Source organism: Chiloscyllium punctatum, chromosome 44, assembly GCF_047496795.1.
Source record: "Chiloscyllium punctatum isolate Juve2018m chromosome 44, sChiPun1.3, whole genome shotgun sequence".
In the NCBI taxonomy this organism is placed as follows: Eukaryota; Metazoa; Chordata; class Chondrichthyes; order Orectolobiformes; family Hemiscylliidae; genus Chiloscyllium; species Chiloscyllium punctatum.
Genome location: NC_092782.1, coordinates 39,133,926 through 39,161,321, shown reverse-complemented (window position 1 = coordinate 39,161,321; position 27,396 = coordinate 39,133,926). Strand labels below are relative to the sequence as shown.

At 38.1% G+C, this 27,396-nt stretch overlaps 1 protein-coding gene across 1 annotated transcript in view; it reads left to right on the top strand.

Moving 5' to 3' along the window:
- The window catches only part of LOC140466901 (reelin-like), a 371,462-nt gene extending 346,195 nt beyond the window's left edge, over positions 1-25,267 (top strand). Inside the window, exons 52-64 of the mRNA XM_072562696.1 lie at positions 1,374-1,588; positions 5,697-5,874; positions 6,937-7,112; positions 9,020-9,126; positions 10,161-10,403; positions 13,358-13,533; positions 16,097-16,170; positions 17,337-17,498; positions 20,129-20,286; positions 20,900-21,119; positions 21,888-22,085; positions 23,629-23,727; positions 23,954-25,267. Coding sequence (XP_072418797.1) covers positions 1,374-1,588; positions 5,697-5,874; positions 6,937-7,112; positions 9,020-9,126; positions 10,161-10,403; positions 13,358-13,533; positions 16,097-16,170; positions 17,337-17,498; positions 20,129-20,286; positions 20,900-21,119; positions 21,888-22,085; positions 23,629-23,727; positions 23,954-24,050 — 2,103 coding nt within the window. The 3' untranslated portion in view covers positions 24,051-25,267. The remainder of the gene's footprint in view (positions 1-1,373; positions 1,589-5,696; positions 5,875-6,936; positions 7,113-9,019; positions 9,127-10,160; positions 10,404-13,357; positions 13,534-16,096; positions 16,171-17,336; positions 17,499-20,128; positions 20,287-20,899; positions 21,120-21,887; positions 22,086-23,628; positions 23,728-23,953) is intronic.
- Positions 25,268-27,396: the final 2,129 nt, after the last annotated feature.

Below are 27,396 nucleotides of genomic sequence, written 5' to 3'. Positions count from 1 at the left end.
CCGGACAATGGAGGTCCTTTGGAGCAAACAGCAAGTTGCAGATACTCACTGACTTTCATATCGAGAATTCTTGGCATCTAGTTTGTTCAGTGCATTTGGTAAGATAGGGAGCTACTTATTAATAAGGTGAGATGTGCTGTTAATAAAGTTGTTAAAAAGCAATAATGCCCCTGAATAGGCAATTCATCACCACCTCACAACAAACTCACTTTGGCTCCTGGCAAATATATAAACGATGCAGCAAATCACTCCCAGCATTGAGATAGGCCTCATTGGATGTTTTATACATTCACCATAATCCACATCATTCTGGCCCCTTTAAGATTCTGTTCGATGTTAGTGTTGTTGTTGTAGGTAATATCAGCAATCACCTGTCACTTAGCCAATAGGGTGAATGTTCAATCATTTGTAATGTGCTGGTGTTGGCTGAAGGAGATAGATTGGTCAGAAAAGTAACCGTGGTCTTACCTGACCATAAGCTGCTCTTTCATTAAAGAGAGATCTCTGGTAGTAGTTTAACCTGAGGATCTCTGCCTCAGGCAAGAGGAGAGGTTAAAAAGGCAGGCCCTTCTTGTTTCATTGCACTAAACTGGCTTGGATCTTGGATTCTTTATGGGGTTTGAACACAATCAACTTAACAAAGTTGACAATCATGAACCAGTGTCTCATACACATGAAATTGCAAACAGCAATAATGCGGCAATGTATGAGATACTGAAGTGCCTTTCCTTGATGACATTGAGCATATGCTTCCTATTACATACATATGTTTCAAAATGCTAGAGTATGCATTGTACAGCATCAACTGAGACACAAGTTGGAACAAGGAACTTGGGACTCTGTAAAAATCAGGTAGTAGGTTCCTTTAAATTTACACAGGCAGCTTCTTGTCACCAAAAAACTCACCAGTGAAGCGGACATTAATTGTAAACTATTGATAGGCTCTGAGCAGTTGGAAGGCAGTTGTAAAGATGCTGAGCAAGGCCATTGGACCGAAAACATTAACTCTGATTTCTCTGTACCAATGCTGCCAGACCTGCTGAGTTTCTTCAGCAACTTCTGTTTTTGTATCACAGAAGGACCATAGGACTGCTATAAACTTTGTAACACTGGATGTCAATCCACATCATAACACACTATGGTTCTGGAATTCCTTGGGGCCATGTGTAGATGGAATGAATGCCTCAAACCTGAAAGGATTTTTACACAGCTAGTTAATTAATGTCCACCAATAATCTGGATCTTTCCCAAAACTAATTCTTCTCTTCAGAAACAAATTTAAATGTCATTTTATTTATGGTAAGTACAGTAATTGGAAGAAAACAAAATCAAACATTATTGCTTATTGACAGCAATTCATTATTTGCTTTCAGATTTCAGTGGGCTGCAGAACTACAGAAAAGGTTGTGCAGAATCAAGTTCATGTTCAGTATTCCACTGACTTTGGAGTTAACTGGCATTACCTGGTGCCACAGTGTCTTCCAGCTGACCCTCAGTGCTCTGGTGATACCACACAACCATCTGTGTTCTTCCCTGCAAAAGAATGGAAAAGAGTCATTTATGCACTGCCAGAAAATCTCTTCGGCCAGTGAGTAAAGAGCTTTTGTTGTGACATGATGCTGCTCAATTGCTTCTTTTTGATCATAGAGCAAATTTGAGTGAAAATTTGAAGTTTTGAAATATATGTTTCTTCCCTGTTAACTACCTATAGTGTTGACTGCAATTTTGAGCTCTTCCCAAACTTGTCCTTTTCTCTTTATTAAATATTCAAATTTAGACCAGACAGTCCAATGCTTCCTGCCCCATTCCATTTAAACTTTGGTATGCTGATGCCGGTATTGGATTAGGGTGGATAAAGTCAGGTGTCACACGACACCAGGTCATTGTCCAATAATAATAATAATAATAATAATGATAATAATCATGAGGTTTCAGAATGCTGCTCACCTGACAAAGGAGCAGCACTACGAAAGCTTGCGATTTCAAATAAACCTGTTGGACTATAATCTGGTGACATTTAAGCTTTGGCAGCTCAAGGTCCACATCAATCCAACATCTCAGCCTACACCACTGACCCCCCCCCCACCCCACAAAATGCTAATCAACAATCTCACTCTAAACCTGAAATCTTTAATCTGTGGAGAGAAGTGAATGTCTCTGCTTAGCTCATACCTAAGTCTGGACCCAGCAATCATGAGAGTCCATGTATCCCAATCTCAGCGAAAATTATTTTCTTTATCCCTTCATGGGTTGTGAACATCACTGTTGCTCATTTGTAATTGCCCTCACTAGTTAATTACTGTAGATTTGGAGTTGTATTAAGTAAGAACAGCAGATATCAGATTTCCTTCCCTGAGGGATATGAATGAAACAGAAAGGTTTTTAGGGCAATTATTGATTATTTTATGGTCACCATTACTGAGACTACTTTTCAATTTCAGATCTTTATTCATATATCTTAAATTCCACTAATTGCTGCAGAGGGATTTGAACCCCCACCCCTGGGTCATTTACCTTATAAAATTACCACTATGCCACCAACCCTCTTCTGTGGAGCCATGGACATTGCCCATTATATCAATTACAAACTGATGAAATGAAAAACGGAAGCATAGCTCCCAATCCTCCTTCCTGGGTAAACTATAAGTCAAGGAGAAGAAATAAATCTAACTCCACCCATCCTCTTGTCCTCTGCCTAATGCTGTGCAATTTTATCTAATCCTCCTCTTCGACTCATATTCCCCATCCCTTCCCCTCTCCTGCTTTTGAGTTCAGTTATCTTCCTGTTAATAAACTAACCTTTCACTTTGCATGTACTGAAGACTGCATTTGGCTTTGTCCCTGCTATGTGTAGCATTACAGGAGACTAAACTCAAAATCTTTCATGTACCTGCACGTCTTGTCAACATTTATAAATATAAATTTCCATGTCCCCACATCTATGGTGTAGCAATTAGATCCTCTACTGTTACAATCAGACCCTGAGTGAGGTTTCCAATTTGTTATGGTTTCAGATGGAATACCACAACTGATGAGCTTCCAGGTGAGGAGAAATGAACTGGCTCCCCTTCCTTATTCACCCACCCCTTTCAGTTGGTCACAACATGACTTATTTAAAAACGTTCCCTTCCCTTGTTCCCTTGCTTCCAGAAGAACTTTTTTTTAAAGGATCTACTTTAACCAGGCTTTTGTGAATTAATGGAAAAGAATACGAATATTGATTCGTGAATGCAAAAATAAATACTAACACACAAAAGCATTGAATAGTGGAACTAGAGAAGACCATTTGTCCCTTCAACCTTATCTCGGCCATTCAGTATGAAGTTGGCTGATCACCTAACACAATATTCTGTTCCTGCTTTCTCCCAATACCCTTTGACCACTTTACCACTAAGAATTATATCGACTGACTGTGTGGAGTTTGCACGTTCTCCCCGTGTCTGTGTGGGTTTCCTCCGGGTGCTCCGGTTTCCTCCCACAGTCCAAAGATGTGCAGGTCAGGTGGATTGGCCATGCTAAATTGCCCGTAGTGTTAGATAAGGGGTAGATGTAGGGGTATGGGTGGGTTGCGCTTCGGTGGGGCGGTGTGGACTTGTTGGGCCGAAGACCCTGTTTCCACACTGTAAATAATCTAATCTAATATATATTTTTAAAAAATTTTCCTCCTTGAAAACATTTAAAGTTTTGGCCTCCACCACTTTCTGTACCACAGAAATCCACAAGCTCAATACCCTCTGAGGTGAAGAAATTTCTCTTCATCTCAGTCCTAAATGAGTTACCTCGTATCCTAAGACTGTGATGCCTGTTTCTGGAGTCCCTGGCCATTGGGAACATCCTTCATGTGTTTATCCTGTCTAGTCCTATTAGACCTTTATGGATTTCTATGAAATCCCCTCTCATTCTTCTAAGCTCCAGTGAATATATTTCTAACTGATTCACCATTTCCCAATCTATTGCAATGCAGCCAATAACCAACCTTCCTATTTTTTTTCTACCAAAATGGATAACTTCACATTTATCCACATCATACTTCATCTGCCATGCATTTGCCCACTCACTCAACTTGTCCAAATCACACTGAAACAGCACACGTTCATGTGGATTAGAAATAAGAGATGAGTTTAAAAGTCTAAAGTCAAACTAAAGTTATATGGATCAATCCTTGAATTATCCACAAAGAGCAGATTTTTGAACGTTATGGCTATTGTCATGGAGATTACTGGTTACATTGATATTGAAAGTTGAACACTCAATTTCATCATCCTTCATTTTGCTGATTGGATAAGGTCCTGTTGTTCTGATTCCTTTGACCATAACTGAATTCCAGCATTCCATGAGAGAGAGAGTCATTTTGTTGTCCCATTTCCTTTTGTCTGGTTACCTTTTAGCTATCAGAAAATAAGTTCATACAAATCTGTGTAACTTAAAGACTACAGTTCCTTTGTGCAGAGAAATGGCAATCAACTTGCATACCTACAGAGCAGCTTTGATTCCACTTTTCATTGAGCCCCATATAGAGGAGGCTAAACAGCATTGTTTGAAATCAAAGTTTACAAATGTAAGTGAGAAGAATAGACATACAGCACAGAAACAGGCCCTTCAGCCCACCTTGTCCATGCCGGCCAGGTTTCCTAAACTGAAACAGTTCCACCTGCTTGCATGTGGTCCACATCCCTTTAAACCTCTCCATTCCACGTACCCATCCAAATGTTTTCCAAATGCTGTAATTTTACCTGCTGCTACCACCTCCTCTAGCAGCCCATACCACATCTGCACAATGTGGTGAAAAAGTTGCCCTGCAGATCCCTTTCAAGTATTTTCCTTCTCACCTTAACTTATGCCCTCTAGTTTTGAACTCTGCTGAAAAGTCAAAGCAATCTTTGATTCTTAAGTTATCATGGTGGGCGTTTAATATTTGCAATATTTCATGGATGTTTATTAATAATGTTCTGTTCCAAAATGAATAAGATCAGTGTTAGATGCACAGAGTTAAAAATCACACAACACAAGGTTATAGTCCAACAGGTTTAATTGGAAGCACACTAGCTTTCGGAGCGACGCTCCTTTATCAGGTGGTTGTGTGAAGGAGCGGCGCTCCAAAAGCTAATGCTTCCAATTAAACCTGTTGGACTATAACCTTGTGTTGCGTGATTTTTAACTTTGTACACCCCAGTCCAACACTGGCATCTCCAAATCAGTGTTAGATGTGTGGAAATAATGTTAAATAGCTTTTTGTGGTCATTAGTCAACGCTTAGTTTATAATGGTTGCTGAACACCACTGGCCTGAAGCAGTGCTGGAAATTGTCCACTGTATATACAGTGCCTTTCATCATTCTTCAGCCAAGTGAATGAGGTGAATCATTCTTTCTTGGCAATAAACCTGACTCCATGTTGCTCTGAGCAATGGATCGGTACCACTTCCATATTAACCAATAATAAACTGGCCTGAAAGTAACAAAGGAGAGCATGTTGTAGATTTTAATCTCCCTATCTGCTAGAACATTTGTGCAACTGAGAAAGGAATGCTGAAGGAAAAAATATGATGATTTTGATTGAAAAACAAAATATTTTTGTCAATATGCTTTGAACAGTTTCCTTAATTTGCGGCACTTTCACAAGATTATCATTCTGGAATATGGGGAGTCTTGGGCAAATTCCAAGTGAATTTCAACTAACGCATGTTATTCTGTTTCAGTCCTGTGAGATTCCGATTCTATCAGAAGTATTCTGATATCCAGTGGGCGATTGACAATTTCTATGTGGGGCCTGCTTGCCCAGATAATTGTGGAGGACATGGAGACTGCTTGAATAAACAGTGCTACTGTGACCCTGGCTTTACTGGGTCAAATTGTTACTTGAGTCAGCCTCTAAAGGTATTTTTGGATGATGCAAGATTTCCTAAGATCTCAAGACAAGCAGAATATTTATCTGAAAATTCACAGACGATGCATTTTTGAGTCAAGACTAACAGACTTAAGTGGACATCATGATCATTTAAACAGCTCAACACAACTGATTTTCATCTTTTGATTAGTAATTGATATGATTCATTACAGGTGGTTTTTATTATTCAGATTCACTACAAATGAAGCATATAAAACTCTTTGGCTGTTGAGCAAAGGTGGGGGACCATTGCTTTTTTCAGTGAATGTTGCTCAGTTTTACACTTGCCCAAAAATGGATCAGATGTCCTTTTCCAGATAATAATGATTGGTAACAACCGGTGAAAGATTTAGTCATTATCTGCTGACAATATTTTGGCATAATTTCCTTAACAAATTCATAGATTTATTGTTGATAAAGCCATTGGTTGCTGTAATATTAAACCATACAGACTAGAAGAGTAAATATCCTATCTTTGCTGAGTTTGCTGATCCTAATCACGCAGCATTTGAAATGATAAGCACCAGTAAGCCTGTGCTAACCCTTCCACTTGTGGTCACTGATCAGCAACCTCAGTTGGAAGGTATTGGACATTTGGAAGAGCAAGATATTGCTTGCAGTCACTAGGTGTTGCCAGAGGCTGACTGTCAAAGCTCACCCAGGAAGAACATAATGATATTCAATACTGCTGATCCACATGATATCTTGTAATAGTTTAACATGCTGGTAGTTTGTGATTATTATGTATTAATTACTGCTAAACAATCATAATCATATAATTATGTAGAGGTGTCAAGTGGAGTGGGTGGTGGAGGGTGGAGTTGGATGTTAATAGTAACTGCTGTCACAGTTGGAGGCCACATGAAGAGGAGAAAAGACTGGTACTTGAGAATAATTCACCTCTTTCTTAGTGTAAAGAGCTACATAAACCATGGAATCTAAAGAACAGGAAAAACAAAAACGGCTTAAACATTGTTTATTAACTTAGTAGGAGGTAGAAAATTTTTATTGCCTTTGATCCATGTAGTAATTGGTTGACCAATGTGTTACAGACTTCACTGAAGGAACGTTTTGAGAGTGATTCCATGAGATCAGACAAATGGATTTCTCTGGAAGGTGGGAAAGCATGCACAGACTGTGGTGTCCTTGTGGAAGATTTACCCTTGTATTTCAATGGAGCGGGCATGAGGCAAGCAATAACTACAGATCTTGATCTTCGGGGTACAAAGTAAGTTTTATGCAGCTAGTTCTATGTCAAGCTTCCTTTCATAAAGGTGTCACAAAATTCTTTAGTGAAATCAGTTAGAATTGGCTTTCAAATATCAGTGCACAAAACTGGCACTAATTTGATGCTAGACAGCACTTAACTGGCAATATTGCTTTTGGAGATCACAAAACACACTGCTGTAACAGATGGTTCTTGTCACGCATTAGAGATTAAAGGCAGACTTGCTCTCTATCTATATCCACTGTTCCTTATCTGGGATTATTTAATGCTTATAATGAATGCTTTTCCTATCTTGGAGTTGGTGTAAATATCACCTGAACTGAGTAAGTATTTGTGCAGATTAGATGAGGAAAGTCCACAATCAAGCCTGCTCAATTCTCTTATGCTCTCCATTCAGATGATTGTTCGCACATGACCACAATAAGGGAAACATCCTAAGGTGTCTGAAATAGGAAGTGTTCAAATTCCCAGCCAGCTGTGAACTTTATTCATTTCATGAATACTAAATAAGTGTAAACTATTTAAGAACTGGAAAAAGGAAAATAATTTTAAAAAGGACTGTGTTCACCAGCTTCAACATAAGCTTTAAAGATGCCCCACATCTGCTATGAACAAAAACAGAAAATGCTGGAAGAAGTCAACAGGTCTGATAGCATCAGTGGAGAGAAAGCAGAGTTAACTTCTCCAGAACTACTGCTCTGCACAGAACTGATTATCCATGATTTTGACTGGGCATTGAGGCAGAATATGGGGAATTAAAAAAGGGCAAGAGGACCAGTGGGAAGGTCCAATTTTGCCCAAAATAGGAATCACAAAGTTTCCAATGAGTCGTTGACAATTGAACTCAGATGTTTCCATTTGCCCCACACGTGACACAGAGGGAGAATTTAGTGAGACTGTTTGTTTGTTTTTTTTCCCAGCATTTTTTCTAAATCTTCAGCCTTCCCTTTGCCCTGCAACAGAGATAAATAATCACCTCAATAGAAAAATGAATTGAAAATCAGACAATAGATGGGGTTATTTCTTATGCAGAAGTTGGGCTTACAAAGGTCTTCAATGAGGGGTTGTAGACAAGAAGATCCCAGAACTGACTCTGGCCATTTCTCTTCTTCATCCCCTCTTCCAACTGGGTCCAGTCACCAGTATAACTAGCCAAGCACCAGCACCTCCAGCCAGCCCTCTGACAGTGTATTTTGCACCCCTTCCCTTGGCACCAACATTGTCTCAGACAGCTGGCAAAAATGTGTAGCTAAGATAACCCTGAACCCATGTGCTCTAATAAGGACAAGAGATTACAAGCAAAACATGATTTATAAAATTTATTTATTCCTGATCTGCTATACTTACATCATGTCTAAGATTTGCAGGTCCTGAATGACAAAAACATAAATGGATAGAGAGTTTATATTTTAATAATAAGCTATTCTAAGTGCTGTGTTCTGATTTTGAGAAATTAGTACCTAAAAAATTGGGGCAGCATGGTGGCACAGTGATTACCACTGCTGGCTCACAGCACCAGGACCTGGGTTCAATTCCAGCCTTGGGTGACTATCTGTATGAAGTTTGCACATTCTCCCCCAGTCAAAAAATGTTAAAGTTAGGAGTATTGGCTATAGCAAATTACCTTGTAGTGTCCAGGGATGCAAGCTAGGTGGCATAGCCATGGTAAATGCAGGATTATGGGATAGGGTGCAGGTTGGGGTCTGGATGGGACGCTATTTGGAGGGCCAGTGCAAATGTGCTGAATCACCTCTTTTCTGCATTGTAGGGATTCTATGATACATGCACCCTTTGAATAACTTTGAAAGTCTCCTCTCCGAATAAAGAGTTTCTGCATAGTACCAATATATTCTTCTCTGCAATTTCAATGTATATTAGTATCTCCTTTACAATTCTCTTACATCCAGATTTGTGCAATATTGGGCCAGAATAGGCAGCGAGAACAACATGACCACATGTCATCAGCCTACTTGTAGAAAAGAAGGGGTTTTGTTGGACTACTCTACTGATGGAGGTGAGGCTTATTCTCTATTTGTAAAACTCTCTAATTCATTTCGTCTTAACCATGTCAATATGATATATTGTATCAGACTAATTGACAGAGACAACATTTTCAGAAGGATTGGTGTGTGTGTGTAAGAGAGAAATTGACTACCAACTGTGGTTCCTGTTTCTAATATAGGAGAGATTGTGGTTAGGGAGACAGTTCCTTCCTGTACTGTCTCCCCACTCTACACTCACTATTCATTGTGATTTATTTTTATCATACTCCTAATATTAACTATTAATTTGCCAGGGTGTTATTTTATTTCAGGAAATATTTAATTATAGCCAAAATAAATCCCAAAAAGGTTCAATTTGCAACGTGACTGCCATGTTTTTTTTCTGAGAAAATTCTAAGCATAAAGGCTGTAAAAACTGTAGCTGCCTATGGAGGAGCTTGTAAAAGTTAGAACTACCTTTTAAAATACCCTACTATATTATAACTCATTTCTAATAATAAAAGTATGAATTGATTTCAGATTTGAAAGTGTTACAGTCATTTCGATCCCTGAATTGTCAACAATCTTGGCTCTAATCCCTCTTCCTGAAATTGCTGGTTATTTCCTTCGTAAGTTATTGCTAGGTTTCTCACTGATACAATGGTTGAATATCTTCAAGTTGGCATCATTTTTCTGAATCATTTGTATGCATTAGCAACTAGAGGTTTTTGACGTTAGACATGGTGAGCATTTGATTATACAGTGAGCCAATCGTAACCTTGGCATTAGATGAACACATGAAAAAGAAAGGAATAGAAAGATTTGCTGACAGAGTGAGATGAGACAGTTGGGAGAAGATTTGTGTGTAGCATAAATATTAGCATAAACCTGTTGTTCCAAATAGCTTGTTCTGTACTGTAAAATTCCATGTGAAGATTCTGTCTGTAGTCAAAATTTGGAAAAGACATTAATTAAAAATACAGGCATAGTGAGCTTTAAGAAAATCTTCAATTACGTCCCGTTGAAATAGTAAATTCTGATACTAACAAGCTTCTAATGTCTGTAGGAATCACCTGGCATCTGCTGCATGAAATGGATTACCAGAAATATATTTCAGTGCGCCAAGATTATGTCCTCCTTCCAGAGGAGGCACATACCAATACAACTCGGCTGCGATGGTGGCAGCCCTTTGTTGTTCTGAAAGGCCAAATTGTAGCAAGCAAAGAGCGTGCTCAATGGGCACTGGATAACATCCTGATAGGAGGATCTGAAATCAACCCAAGCCAACTAATGGATTCTTTTGATGATGGTAAGATGGAAACTTTGGGTCAGTGAATGGCATGATGGCAATTAAGAATTTTTTGGAAGTATAGAACTTAGATTTAAGACAAGACAAGGAATCAAAGTATTTCATTTAGAAAATGCATCACATTGCTGGTCTAAATGATGATCTTTATTGGAAATTTTAAAAAACACTGATTCTTGTATCCTACACCCAATGAACCAGAACCATACAGTGAAAACTTTGCGCCCAGTGCAAACACATATATAAACAATCTGGTACAGGACAATTGGAAAATCCCTGAATTAGCCTTTGTAACACTGACATCGCAGAGCACAGGTGTATCCAGTAGGAGAGCAGAACTGTCAACCAAGCTAACTACTATCTCAACTATTGTACATTTAAGAGCAGGAAGTTTAAAGCATTTCACCAGTAATTTTCCTAAACGTGTGTTGACTTGTTTGGAAAACAGTTTTAATATTTTATAATTATTTTATCAACTCAGTCCCATTATTTTGCAGACTTTGGTTTTTGTTTTTTTCCTGTTCAAATTTCTTCATTACAAAGAGGTTCTCTATCAAATACATGAATGGTCAGCATTTTCCAGTGGTAGTTCCTCAGGGAAATACAAAGTCAAGTAGAAATCCACTTTTATCTTTACTGACGTCACCTGGCCTAAGGAGACAGTAGCCAGATGCATGCATCCACAGTTCCGACCAGAGCTTGCTAGTCATACCAGAAAAGATGCTCTGGATCCAGTTGATGGTAATATTGGACAAGTCAGATCCTAGAGTTAAATCTGGCTTGATAGATTGTAAGTTTTATTTTTGCAGTTTGGTTACCATGATTGTCCATCTGAACATAATTTACATGAGGCTACCAATGTCCTTGTAACAAAATTAAGTGTTCATTACAAAAAAGGAAAGAAAAATAAAGTTGGATGCATAAATGACAATTTTAAAGATATTAATGTGCATAACAAGTAGAAAGATGCACCCTTGGTTCCAGCAATATCCTTTACAGCCACTCAATCCCTCATTTTTATCTCCACTTTAAGGATTCTTACTGAACTACTTTCTGTATGTTTACCAAATATGATACTGTCTTTCTCCAAGACAAACAAATGCAGTGAGCTCAGTGACTATTTCCAGTTCTCCTCCTTGAAGCTGAAACAGTTTATAACACCTTTCCAATTCTGACAGTCTAGAGATTTCTATCAACTCCCACACCCTGGAAACCTCTACAAACTAAATTTACTTTCTATTGATGTGAAATTGTTCTTCTGAACTAAAATCTGATTCAGGCCTCTCACAATGTCTTGAAATAATTGTAAAAGCTTCACTTTGGAGATGTTTCAGCAAATTAATTCCCTGCTTTACTGAAGTCACTTGCTTTTTTGGGAATTGTCTTTCAATTCACTTGTTGAAAATTACTTTCTAACCTCTTTTTTTAAAAAAAACGTTTCCTTCACAAAAAAAAGTTACCATCACAGAACTGAAAACTAAAATCCATCTTTCCTCTAATTTCAATCCAAGTTCCCGAATAGTAATGTTAGATTATAAACCTTTATCAAAACGCACTTCTTACTCCAATCCTTCAGACGGAGACTTTTCTCTAATTCAAAATCACATCGTTAGTATTTCTAGTTTTTTTCTAGAAGCAAAAAGTTGTATTGATTTTTGTTTTCTTTATTCTGATGCAGACACAATGGGCTGAATGGTATTCATATGAACCATAACAATTCTGTGGTTCTGTGATTCTAATATTTTACAGGATGTGGGTATCACTGGCAAGGCCAAAATTTGTTGTCGATCTCTAATTGCTCTTGAACTGAGTAGCATGCTATTTCAGAGTATGGTTAAGAGTTGCTGTGAGTGTGGAGTCACGTGTAGGCCATACAAGCTAAGGACTGCAGATTTTCTTCCCTAAAGGGGATCAGTGAACAAAATGTTTTTTTCAGTAATCCTGATAGTTTTATGGTCACTGTTAATGAGATCAGTTTCCCAATCCTTATTAATTAATTGGGTTTAAATGAATTAAAATGGGAATGTGAAAAAAGTCTCAATTTCAAAGGGAAATGGAACTCTTAGCCCTATGTTGTTTTATATTTTATAAAGCACCAAGATTCATTTTATATATTTGCCAGTGACTGTTAGAAAGGTAGAAAACCACCAGCCAAATTGTAATGGGGCAGATCAGTGGCTGTGGGCAAGTGCCAGAATGATGCAAACACAAGAGGATAACACCTAAAGCAATTGTGAATAGGTTGCATTGCAATGACCTCAGGTAGTGCGGACGTGGAAAATGTGCATACGGCAAGATTTTCAACTACATTTTATATCATGAATGTGTACCAAGCTGGAGAACTAGATATGCAATTAAAGAGCTGTAAGTTTGCCTGATGGTTGACATTGGTGAGCACATTAAACATTAAACAAGTTATAGTACGCATTGATGGAGGGTGAATCCTTGCCCGACTTCTCAAAGAGAACATTTTCTCTGTCATATCTCAAGACATGTATTCACCATTGTATTCCCTATGTCATTGCTGCATCATTCTGACACTTGCCTGCAGACACTGACCTGTGTCTTTATATTTTGTCTTCTGGTTATCCACCTTCCTAATCTCAATATTCACATAAAGTGTATCTTGGTGCGATATAAAAGCTAAAACAGTTTTTATGCCCCTGCAGGACACCTACCTCTCAGTGTTCAGTTTCCCTTCAAATTTTCACATGCCCCTCAGGCTGGCTCCCTGCAAAATGCCAAAGTTGAGCAGATTGCTATGAATAGTTATTCAAACTAAACTAATCTTCAAATTTGTAGGTAATTAGTTCACTGCATTGCAGGCTTCCTTTTTGCTGCTGGAGAACTTAACTGAACCGTGATTACACATCGGGGCAGATTTGTTCTGTAAAACTCTAACAAAGAGATAGCAGTATTATTATTGTGCTAAAGAATTTTATTTTCTACCCCAACAGAAGGTGTCATCCATGATGAAAACTGGATTTTCTACCCTAATGCAGTTCGTACAGCAGGTTTCTGTGGTAATCCCTCTTTCCACCTTTATTGGCCTAATAAGAAGAAAGATAAGACACATAATTTCCTAGCTTCACGGGAACTTATTGTAGCACCAGGATACATACTGCAGTTCAGGGTAAGATTCTGTTTGGATCATTTAATACATCATCTACCTCAGTTATCTTAAGGCACCACTAAATCATCTCCATAATAAAAAAGCCACAAAAGAATTATGACCCATTATTCAGGAGTGTAACCATTCTCTTGAATATGAAAAGATCATAAAATATTTTGCTCCATCATTTTCCATTGAATATAATCCTATCTGCTCATCTCTGCAATATAGAGTCATAGAGCTGTACAGCACGGAAACAGACCTTTCGGTCCAACTCATCCATACCGACCGGATATCCCAACCCAATCTAGTCCCACCTGCCAGCACCTGGCCCATATCCCTCCAAACCCTTCCTATTCATATACCCAATTCAGTCTAAGCTCTCTTATTCTTCCTCTCAATTTTGTATCTCCATTAAAACACATATTTTCTCTAGCATTCACTTACTATTACCTTAATTTCGTGTCAGCACCAGGTTAGGTCACTCAAACATACTCTGCAAATCAATAAGATAACATCTTTCCTTTTACATCAACCACACATGCCCTTGATTTCCTTCATATCTAAAAGTCTCATGATTTCAGTTTTGAATGTTTTCAGCAACTGAGTACCTACAACCCTCTATAAAGAATTCCAAAAATTCACAACCCTTTGAGTGGAGAAATTTTTCCTCATCTTAATTTAAATAGCCAACCCTACCCTAAGATTATGACCCCTAGCTCTGGACACTCCAACCAGGAAAAATAATCTCTCAGCATTATACCAAGACATTAAGAATGTTTTACATTTCAATGAGATTGCCTCCCATTATTCCAGAAAACAAAATTACTTACTCCGGAAAAAAATACAATCCCTTATCAGTGATGTGCATTACTATTTGTGGAGAGAAATGTTTTGTTTGATTTCGCTACTTAAACGTGGACTGGTTAGCAAGGTTAGATCACATGGATTACCGGGAAGCCAGCCATTTGGATACAGAACTGACTTGAAGGTAGAAGACAGAGAGTGATGGTGGAGGGTTGCTTTTCAGACTGGAGACCTGTGACCAGTGACCTGTGACCAGTGGTGTGCCACAAGGATTGGTGCTGGGTCCACTGCTTTTCGTCAATTGTATAAATGATTTTGATGTGAACATAGGAAGTACGATTAGTAAGTTTGCAGATTTCACTAAAATTGGAGGTGTAGTGGATAGAAAAGAATGAGATCTTGATCAGATGTGCCAATGGGCCAAGGAGTGGCAGATGGAGTTTAATTTAGATAAATGTGAGATACTGCATTTTGGAAAGGCAGATCAGGGCTGGACTTATACACTTAATGATAAGGTCCTGGGGAGTGATGCTGAACAAAGACACTTTGAAGTTCAAGTTCATAGTTCCTTGAAAAGGGAGGATGGTGGCATTTGGTTTGCTTTCCTTTATTGGTCTGAGCATTGAGTATAGGAGTTGGGAGGCCAGGTTGCAGCTATACATGACACTGGCTAGGTCACTTTTTGAATACTGCATGCAATTCTAGTTTCCCTGCTATGCTGGGAAAAGAGTTCAGAGAAGATTTGCAAGGATGTTGCCAGGGTTTGGAGATTCTATGCCATGGGGAGAGGCTGAATATCCTGGGGCTTTTTTTTTCCTGGAGATTCTGAGGCTGAGGGATGACCTTATAGAGGTTTATAAAATCATGAGGGGCATGGAAGGGTTGAATAACCAACGTCTTTTCCCCAGGGTAGAGGAGTCCAAAACTAGAGGACGTAGGTTTAAGGTGAGAGGATAACGATTTATAAGGGACCTAAGGGGCAACTTTTTCACACAGAGGGTGGTGTGTGTATGGAACAAGTTGCCAGAGGAAGTGGTGGAGGCTGGTACAATAATAACATTAAAAGACATCTGGATGGGTGTATGAATAGGAAGGTTTTAGAGGGATATAGACCAAATGCTAGCAAATGGGATTACGTTAATTTATGATTTGGAGGTACAGGTGTTGTACTGAGATGGACTAAGTTAAAAATTACACAACACCAGGTTATAGTCCAACAGATTTATTTGGAAGCACTAGCTTTCAAAACGCTGCTCCTTCATCAGGTGGTTGTCTCTTTCTTTCTGTCTTCTACTATTGCATATTTAATAATGAGTTTTACACAAGGACCTTCTTCCCCACATTGAATCCATTCCATCTTTTCTCCTCACAATATTAAATCCTATACATTCTAACGATCAGCTAATTCACCAGACTGCATGTTTAGTTATAGGGACAAAAAAAAATCATCATTGCCATTTATTTAAAGTGGATTTTAAGCATGGGGTCAATTAGCTCAGTTATCTGGATGGCAGATTGACGGCACAGAGTGATGCAAACAGTATATATTCAATTCCCACACTGGCTGAGGTCACCATGAAGGTTGCACCTTCTCAACCTCACCCTTCGCCTGAGGCAAGGTGACCCTCAGTTTAAACTACACTAATTGTCTCTGTCTGTCTAATGGGAGAGCTGCCCTCTGGACAGCAGGACTATGGTGACTTTACTCAAGCATGAATTGTAACTTGCTTTATCTGTACATTCTTAAGTGGACTGTTACCAGAGCTTATGTTTCCAGATTGTAGTTGGCTGTGAAGCAGATTCCTGTGGTGATCTTCAGCCTGTATTACTGGAATACAGTAAGGATCCAAGGTAAGTGTCAATCCCAAAAAAGATTTGTGACTGACAGATGGGAATACTTGTTAAAAGGACATTGTAATTAGTTTTAGCAAATTCAACTTTATAGAAAAGTTTGCAAACAAAGCAACCTGGGAACTCAGAAGTTTGATGTAAAGGTTCACGATACTGATGTCAAAATTTTCAACATACATTACAGAGGGTGTGACTCCAGTAACCTGTTATTCCTGCTCTCTTAATTTTTACAACTAAATTAGGAGCAGTATGTGCCTTTAAGGTATATAATACAAACTCTGTTGGCATTGCAGAATGATATTTTGTGACTATATTATTCCTGGAAGAGGGAATCAATTACACCCTTGAGGGGGAAAAAAAATGGTTCCTTCCCATCTGTTACACCATCGTAACAGTTTGTAATGGAGTTTCAGAAATCTGGGTGAATAACATTTTCAAAAAACTTTCCCTAATGTCTTCAACTCCATGAAGATTTTGTTGCAAGAACTTTTGAGTCTTTTTCATCAATAAGTAAAATAAATCAAATGGTTTTTACATTTTGTCTACCAGTAAGCCACACAAGGTCAGCTACTTTGTTAATAAATAGTGTTATGTGTTTTTTTGACTCAGTTATAGATCAGCGTGTCCTCTCAAAAACAAAATGAGAGAGCCACCATCGATATATCATGCGGGACTTTAGTTTTGTGTGGAATAGCAGGTGTGAGAATCTCGAATATGAAATATATTAAAAGGATAATTGCACTATCCCAGTATGAAGTTATTGTCACAAGTTGTACAAGTCAAGGCAGACTACAATATTATCGCCCTTTTTCTGTACAGTGTTCCTTTTGAGCATATGTTCCTGCTAATAGGGCAAGATAGATTCTTAATTTTTGAGGTGAGTGGGTAAGAGATGTGAAGGGAGAATGAAGGTTGCTTATCCTCCATCAGTCTATTACTGGTCTCACTGTTTCAGTTAAAGTGCCCTTTAATTTGTGCACTGAGACACTCTGGGCTTCCAAATATAAAGATACTTTAAAACATAATCAATCAAATTCATTTTGCTTCATTTGATGCTAGATCCCATTGCCAATTAGTGCCATTGCCAATTAATCAGCGAGGATTGGAGTTCTAAGCATTTCTATGGCCCTGACTTCCATAGTAAAACTCAGTCTTTAACCTTGCAGGAAAGATTCCTGGTCACTTGTGCAAACAGAATGTCTTCCTTCAACAAGCAGCAATGTTGGCTGCTCCCCGTTCCAGTTCCATGAAGCTAGTACTTACAGTTCCGTCAATTGCTCCAGCTGGAACAGGGTCACCATTCAACTACCTGAATATGTTGCATCAAGGTACAGTTCAGAATGGGGAAAGGTTACTCCTCACTATTATTTAATTATTATTTGTTACAGTTTCCTTTCACTTTTCTTATGTTCCAGATCCTAAAAAGATCCCTGGCTACTGGCTCAGACTAAATCAGATGTATTTGGGGATATATTTGATCCTTAGCTGAGCTGCTGAGCATATAGCCCTTCCACCATCAAGGCTGTTTTCTTCAACTTCTGTGACATTGTCCATCACTAACATCCTCAGACCATCTTTCTTCATCCATGTCATGTTGCATACTAGTTCAATGTGCGCCAATTCCTCAATTTTAAAACTCTCAATCTCTTGTTCAAATCCTACCATGGCTTCACAACTCCCTATCTAAGCAGCCCTCTGTGTTTCTTCACCAACCCTTACACATTTCCCAATTCGTTTCCTTTAACAATGGCATAAGTTCTGGACTTCTCTCCTAACCTCACTGTCTCTGCACTTCTGTCTACAATATCCCTCCTTCAAGATTACCACTTTGTCCAAGATTTTAATCATTTTTGTATCCTAATATCTCCTTCATTGTATCATTGTCATTTTTGTCTGATAACACTCTTCAGAAGTAGTTTGGAATCTTTCAAAAGCATGTTGTTGTTATAAACAGATTGGTAATGAGAGGGGAAACCGTGACAATGGAAACATAGAGATAATTGTAGAAAATTGTCACTGTTAAAAACCTTTGAAAAATCTCGAAAAGAATCTCAACAAATTAGTTGGCTTCTGCAAGATGAAAGGGTGGGATGCTAAAATGAAACACATAGTAATAGAATGTATTTAGCAAACATGAATCAACAGAAAAACAATAGAGCAATCCAGCAGTCAGATTTCTGCCTCATAGTTGCAAATAGAATTGCCAACTGTCACTTGCCAGCAGCATCCCATTGATCAACATTGTGGTACCCATGCTAGGTTTCAGGCCGTTACTAACCAGTCACTGCATCTGCCAGTCCTACATTGTGTTGTAACTATAGGTAACCTTGCAAAGATGGCATAGAATCTGCTTTACTGTTGAGCCATATGTCTTAAGGAGATCATACCCCATACTCATTGCAAATGCTTAGTTGCAAGATGGTGGGATAAACCAATAGATAAACATTGGTTTGCTTTCTTTGATGCAGTGTATTGATATCAGAATTTACTTTGATTGAGGAGCCTCTGAAGAAGGATTAGACATTTGGGTCATTCAAGGCTGTTGTTCAAAGGAGTTGAGGGTTATTGGACATGCAAGAAAGTGGAATTAAGGCCACAGTCACAACAGCCAGGATCGTATTTACAGGCAGAGTAGACTTGATAGGTCAAATAGCCTACTCCTGTTCCTGTTTCTTATGATATAATCACTATAAGGCATTCATATGCCTCAATTATGCCATTAAGGATGTGCTGTTGCAGCCTTAATAGGGAAGAACAGTTTCTCAGACTGTCTGTTAAAGCAAGATCCTTTCTAAGAGTTTTAGATTTTAAATTAGATAATCTCTTATTCTTCTAAACTCCAGAGAAATCAGCCTAATTTTACACAATCCTCCCTCTCCCATCATCTCTTCCCACTCAATCCATTTCTCTGCTAGTCAAATTAGCCGATGTTTGTCCTCCTACAGTGTTATAATCTTGAATATGTTGCTATGATCCCCAATTTAGAAAGTTAACAACTTTGAATACTGTCTCTCAATTTCTATATTGTGATCATTTATAATACCTTTAAAAATAGAAGCACCAGCACAGAGTCCATTTATGCAACATTTGACTTTCAACCATCCAATCCATGTGACTATATCCCCTTTAATTCCTGTCTATAGTATCTTATCTTTAAGCTATCTCTCATGTGATAGTTTATCAAGTGTGTTTCAAAATCCACTTAAACGTCGTTTCATTGTGTTTTCCCTTTTACTGTTTCTACAATTTTATCAAAGGTTTCTATACACTAGTTCAGGCATGAACTTTTTTTAAAAATCTATAACACATAACTCTGGTTAACTTACTTTTCTTGCAAAGGATTTCGTAAGCTAATCTTTTTTTATGGTTTCCAGTACATATCCAGCAACTGAAATAAGATTGATCAGCTTATAATTTCCTCACAGAATACTTGTCTCTACTTTCGACTTTCTATTTAATCAAAACAAGGATCCCTTTTCTCTTTGCTGTAATTGGCCTTTTTTAAAAAAAAGAAAAGGATAATTATCCTTTCTTTTATTCTAATTGGCAGCACAGTGGCTTATGAGTGGCATGGTGGCTCAGTGGTTAGCAATGCTGCCTCCCAGCGGCAGGGACCTGAGTTTGATTCCAGTCTCAGGCAACTGTCTATGTAGAGTTTGCATATTCTCCCCATGTCTGCGTGGGTTTCCATCCACAATCCAAAGATGTGCAGGTTAGGTGACTAGGTTAGGGGTAAATATAGAGTAATAGGATAGGGAATGGGTCTGGTTGGATTACTCTTTGGAGGGTTGGTGTGGACTTGTTGGGCCAAATGTCCTGTTTCTACACTGTAGTGATTCAATGATACATCTTAAACTAGTCCCCAAATTTCATTCCCAGAGATAGATTAAATAATAGTCCTTCATTAAAATTCCAAGCTATTAACTGGTTAAGTTAATGTTTATGATTCTGTTTTCAGTGCTACTCAGTTCCGATGGATTCAAAAGGAGGGCATCACTGAAAAACAAAGCTGGGGAATTGATAATGTGTACATTGGAGAGGCCTGTGCCAAGCTCTGCAGTGGACATGGATATTGTAGAACTGGAACCATCTGTATTTGTGATGAGGGTTATCAAGGTACAGGCTCCAATTTTTCTGTTTAAGATTGATCAGTTGCATGCTGCCAAAGGGGGAGGTATATGACAGGTATCAATCATCACTATGTTCTTCTAAAATGTTAGTGTCTATTCTCACCAAGACTCTCCATGATTTTAGCAATCCATCTTAATAGTCAGAAAATAATTTTTTTGGGATGAAATGTGAGTAATTTGAGACATGATCTGATGAGTGTAACTGATTTAAAGGAACAGGGGTTTTTAGACATATGGCTTCTAAAGCTTCTTGCCACAGGAGGTTTCCCTACTCTTTATCTGGGTTTGTTCTAAACTAATTGATAAAAATTACTATAATTAGTCAATAACCCCAGATTTGTTGTCTCATTGCAAATACCCACATGGAGACCTTGGCTTACTTTCATCTACAAATTCCATGACCCAAAAAAGTTATGGAAATTTCAAGGACATAAAGACAAATAAAAATTCTGTTTTTGTTATTGCTACAGATACTATTGCTATCTATTAATTATTACCTGAACTAAAAATGTGATCTTGAAAAGTAAAACTTTAAAAAATATAATTCCTTAATTTCTTTATCTAACCTTGCCTAAAAACTGCTGATCTTCAATATACAGGAGATGACTGTTCCGTTCCAATCAATGACCTCCGCAGTTATATCAAGGACAACTTTGAATCACCACGTGTTACAGAAATAAACTGGCAGATGATTCAAGGAGGAGCTATTGGCAGTGGATGTGGTCAGCTAGCTCCCTATGCCCATGGGGAGTCACTGTACTTCAACGGCTGTCAGATGAGACAGGCTGTAACCAAGCTTCTAGATCTGACAAGGGCCAGGTATACTTCCTTTAAGAAATAATCATGAGATTTAAGTGTTACATTGCTGGAAGTGTGTAAGCCTTATGTTGTTCTGAATACACCACTGAAAACCTTTCTATATCACATTTCCTACATTTATTGGTCAATTTTCAAGAAAATTTAGAAAACAATTCTTGCATATTGCACAAGGTTAGGTGCATTGGTTGGGGGTAAATGTAAAGTAATAAGATAGGGGGAATGGGTCTGGTGGTTACTCTGGGTGGAACTGCACTGCAATTTCTTGCCAGAATAGAAAACTGTCATGTAAGGCCTGAATTTCCTCTTGACTAATTCCCAACAGGGAGCAATAATCTGCATCCTAGATTGGATTCTTTCATCTTGACTGGGGTGTGACACCACATTTGGGCTCTGGGTCCCTGTTCTGCTGTCATCCTCTAAGGTATTTCCCTAAGCCAGTTTAGCTCCAGACCATCTCCCATTTTGGTCCAAGATTGAATATTGTGGGTAGCAATTTACATCTTTCAGAGGCAGAAATAACAGATGTTATTTAAATCTTTAAAGAAAATGTACATAATTTTTGATTTTATCACAGACAATGGGAGAATTTGTTGATTGAAAAATAAACCTTGTAGACTTTTCCCCCTCTTTGTTTAATTTAAGTTATATAAATTTGTTTGAAAATCTTCTGAGTGTTGTCATATTCATCCAACGGAATCTTAACTGTACTGTAGCTTTTTTGAGTTTTGATGCTATTTTTGCTAAACAATAAATATATTTTCTCTTTAGCAAAATCATGTTTGTGCTGCAAATTGGCAGCATATCACAGACACAGCACTGCAATGTCGACCTGACTGACCCCAACATTGCAGACAAAGTCATCCTACTACAGTACAGTCTGAATGGAGGAATTGCATGGCATGTTATTGCTCAGCACCAACCAAAGGATTTTGTACGGGCCCAAAGGATATCTTACAATGTCCCACTGTAAGTATCTAACCTTGAGAACTGAGAAATCACTCAAACGTCTAACATACATATGAAGGTAAGATCCATTTCTGTAGTATCAGGTATATTGGACTCAGAATTCCTCTACTGGCACATTTTTAAATGCCTTGTAAAAATTCTAAGCTGGGTATTCAAAGCAAAACTATAAATTTTATTAAAATTTAAGAAATGCAAGAGCATAGAATCGGACATACACAGATATCTCTGGGTTGTTGGACTGGTGGAGGTTGCAAAGATAGGGAGGGGCAAGTCATTGAGGGATTTGAAAATAACGATGGGAATTTTAAACTCAAGGTGTTGCTTGATGTGGAGGATGTCAGCCTGTTAGTGCTGGCCTAAGACCTGAGCCATTTTGAAACACCCTTAACTAGCCAGTGGCAAGTTGCAGGCTCCATTTGGACCCTCTGCTACAGTCAACCAGTTCTCTTTTTTCACTCATGAAACGTGGGCATCGCTAGCTAGCCAGAATTTATTGTCTGTCCTTAGTTGCCCTTGAGAGCTGCCTTCTTGTAGGTTGACCCAGAATGCACTTTCTATCACTTTATTGGTGATTGAGAGTAGATTGATGAGGCAATAATCGGTGGATTTGGATTTGTCCTGCTTTTTGTGTACATGACATATCCGGGCAACTTTCCACAATGTCAGGTAGATACCAGCGTTGTATCTTTACTGGAAAAGCTTGGCTAGGAGAGCATCAAATTCTAGAGCACAAGTCTTCAGTACTATTACTGGAATGTGATTAGGGCCTACAGCCTTTGCACTATCCAGTGCCTCCAACAGTTTTTCATATCAAATGGAGTGAATTGAATTGGTTGAAGCTAGGGACCACCGAAGGAGGATGAGATGGATCATTTGCTTGGCATTTCTGGCTAAAGATTGCTGCAAATGCTTCAGCCTTATCTTTTGCACTAATGTGTTGGACTTTTTTTTAACCATTGAGCTCCCAGCAAACCAAACGAAGGGGAAGTGGGAGAGGCCTCAAATAAAAGCTGTGAACGAGAGAATTGCTCTGAATGTTTGTCTCTGTCCTAACACTTACAACTTGTACAACTCTACAGCTCAATCTGTCAAAGGGCTGCTGTCAGGCAGAAATTCTTCAAAAGATTCAGTGTTGCTTTGTCTCAAATTCTCTTCCTCAGTTCTTCAAAACGCATTGCACAACTCAAAAGTATGCAGCAATTTATTTAACTTCTCCTGTTATTTCAGTTCTATAGCAGTTTAATTTCCATTTCAGGTTATAGTCCCAAAAAAGAAAAATGTATTCACTTATAATTTTTCCCTCATTGTATTTTTCAAATTACAAAGGAAATTACTATCCTTAAAAGCTTAACTAACAAATTGATCTCAAATATTATAAAACTACTTTAATCCAAGATTGCATCTTAAATAAAAGCGAAATAGTGCAGATGCTAGAAACTCAGCAGGTCTGGCAGCATCTGTGAAGTGAGTAAAAGAGTTAATGTTTCAAGCCTTATATGACTTCTTCAGAGCTGAGTTAACCTCTTAATCTTTGTTACTACAGGGAGGCACGAGTTAAAGGTGTACAGCTACGATGGTGGCAGCCACGTCATAATGGAACAGGCCATGATCAGTGGGCTTTGGATCACGTTGAAGTGGTCTTGTAAGTATCCCGAGTGATGTATTGTAAAAGGGATGATTTATTGTAATTCCATGATCTACCTCTCTTGTTAAAAAATAAGATTATGCTTCTCACAAATTCCAAAATCAAAGGAAAGCTATTAGCCAGATTTTGTTGGTATAAAGTCTACGTATATAAGATAGAAAGTTGGTTTATGTGAGCACATTTGTATTGTTGTATTATCCATTCTTTTATTCTTTCATTGTAGGACACGAAAACAGAATTACATGATGAACTTCTCAAGGCAACATATGCTCAGGCATTATTATAGTAGAAGACGAAGGTCCATCAGACGAAACTTTTAAGAATTACATATATACGTCTCTGTCATTTCTCATGACCCTCATAAATAAAGCACTGTTTCTCAGATGGGGCCAATTTCAGATATAGGAATATAACTGAATAACTTAGAATGAAGATTACAAGGATACCATATCTAACACACACTGTGAATTAAATGAAGTGACTTATGTTCCAAAATGTATTGTTGTTTATTCTTTTATGTGGCTGCGTATTGTGTGATGTATTGCAATGTCAATTACTGTGACAGTATTGTAAGGAAATGTAAAAGCACAATTTTTCTTTGCAATGTCTTTGTAGGCTAGTGCCACAATAACATGAACAATATCAAATGGTGCTTATCACGTATGTTAAATATGTTTAATAAGGGAATTGACAAGTCAGATGGAGAACCTTTGATTTCTCTAATAAGAGTAACTAGAACAAAGATACGTTATCCTAAAATTCAAACTGAGACAGTTTTAAATGAATCAAGAAAAGGTTATTTCATACAAAAATAAGATGTGAAATGCACAGAAATGGTTTCGAGTAACCATATATACAGAATTAACTGAAATATTTAAAAACAAATTGGGTATTTACTTAAGAGAAGTAATGGTACTATAGAATATTGAAAAAATGGTGTTAAAGAAAGAGAGTTGGCATGGCTAACAAAATTTCAAAGCAATGTTGATGAGGTAAATGGCCTATTTATGTCTGTATATTCTGAAATGCCAAACAATTATTGTCTTTGCTTTTTATTATCAGTAAAATTTCACAAAAATACAAAAAAAATCCATATTTAATTTCTTATTAAGTGACTATTTCAGAGTTTGGAGATGCAGTCAGATTGTGACTTTTGTGAATCTTAATCATATGCCATTTAAAGTCTTCAACAACTAACTGTGTTATAGCTATAACACTGTTATAGTTTAAATGTGCATTTTTCTGGTTAAACACTAATATTAATGTAAATAGCCATTTGTGTCTTTTTGCAGTAATTACTTGTGATGTTTATTCAGTATGCTAGCCTGTTGTTAACTGTGCTTTATTTTGAATTTGTTTCTATGGATTTAAAGCTGGGTCATGTTTGTGACTTTTAAGTAAGAATGTTGTAATTACCCAGTATAGGTATACTACAATGTATTGTTAACTAAAACTAAATAGTGAGTTAATATATCACAATGTTATTTACTGAGATAGATCCAAACTTACTCTCAATAAAGCTAAGATCACAATATTACATCATTGCTTTAAGATTGTTTTCTTGCATTTTTTTTCTCTTCTGAGCTGGAATATTGTGAACAGTTTTGATCCCCTTATCTAAGGAAAAATATACTGCAGTTGGAAGGAATCCAGAGAAACTTCACTAGTTTGGCTCTAGGAATGGAGGATTTGTTTTATGAGGAGAGGTACAGCAGGTTGGCCCTGTCCTTATTAGATTTTAAAAGAATGAGAGACAACCTTGATGAAGTATACAAGATTCTTAGGGGACTTGACAGAGTAGCTGCAGAAAGGTTGTTTCCCCTTGTGGGGAAGGCTAGGACCAGAGGTCATATCACAGTAAGAGCTTACCAAGTTAGGCCAGAGATGAGGAGGATTATCATCTTTCAGAGTAATGGAAGTGTGGAATTCTTTTCTGCAGAGGGCAGTAGAGGCTGGGTCGTTAAATATATTCAAGAGTCATACAGCATAGAAACAGGCCCTTTGGCCTACCATGTCCAAGTTGACCACCAAACCAAACTAATCTCATTTACCTGCACTTAGTCCATAGCCTGGCATTTTCAGTATTCATTTAGATATTTCTCACATGTTGTGAGAGTACTTGCCTGTACCAACCTCTCAGGCAGTATGTTCCATAGATCTACCATTGAAGAATTATTCTGAAGAAGGGTAACTGGCCCCGAAATGTTAGCTCTGTTTTTCTCTCTGTAATTGCTGCTGGACATGCTAAGTTTCGCCAGCAATTTCTGTTTTTGCTTCAAAAGAATTTTTTTTGGCTGTAAGTGTTTTGAGACATACAGGATTTATGAAAGGTATAACATACATGCAAACTCTCCCCTCTGTGAATTTCTATGTAATTTTTTTGCAAGCAATTTTAATCGTTGTGTTTTTTTATATTTTGCCTATATGGAAAATAGTAAAAATTTCTGAATGCATCACTGAACTAAAAAAAATCACATGCCACTGTCATTCCAATCAGAATAAATGTTCTGAAGACGTCATATTGGACTTGAAATATTTCTCGCTCAACTTGTGCTGGCAGACCTGTGGAATTCCTCCAGCATTTTCTATTTTTGTTTTAGATTTCCATCAATCAAAATACTTTTTATTCATGTTTCCCACTAGACAGGTGAGGTTCGAATTATTCCCAAATGCTTGTTTCATCGATGACATTGACATTCAAACTTACCATGTCATCTTACCATGTGCTACCTCTAATTTATTCCTTTCATAAAACTGCTTTAGGGAGAGAACAAGATGGAAAATTGATGCTTCCTTGATCTAAATTGAGTTGCCAGCCTAGCCAGTGTGGGAGAAAAGATTAGAATTAATGACTTTTGGTTAGTGTTAAAAATCCATATAATCCCTACAGTGTAGAAACAGGCCATTTGCCCCAATGGGTCCACACCAACCTGCCAAAAAGCATCCCACCCAGACCCATCCACCCCTACCCAATCCCTGTAACCCTGCATTTCCCATGGTTAACACACCCAACCTACACATTCCTGAATACTGTGGGTACTTTTGCATGGCCAACCCATCTAATTTGCACATTGTTGGACTGCGGGAGGAAACCAGAGCACCTGGAGGAAGCCCATGCAACATGGGGAGAACATGCAAACTCTGTACTCGCCTGAGTATTTTTGTAATTGATCGTTACAGAAATGGGTGGAATCTTACAGTGCCCTGCATATTGTGGGCTATGACGTGAAATATGAGAGAATCACATGGGACATTGAGCAAGGCCTATCTTGACTTGAGGAGATAGTAGGCAAAAGTGAGGACTGCAGATGCTGGAAATCAGAATCTAGATTAGCATGGTGCTGGAAAAGCACAGCCAGTCAGGCAGCATCCAAGGGGCAGGAAAATCGACATTTCGGGCAAAAGCCCTTCATCAGGACTGAAGGCCTTCAGGAGATAGTAGTTGCATTTTTCAGAGTTCTGGATATGGAGTCAGGATTCTTGTTAGGGAGCTGCAAGAGGCCTGTTAAGGGGGACTGTTGCTTGTTATCATCTTAATTAACAGTATTTTTTTCCTTATTAATAAGCAGCTTCCTATTATACCATGGGAAAGATTGAAATTAGATGCTGGGAATTCCCAACAGAGAGTCAGAGCCAGCTAGCCACTTACTCTTCTAGACCACCACC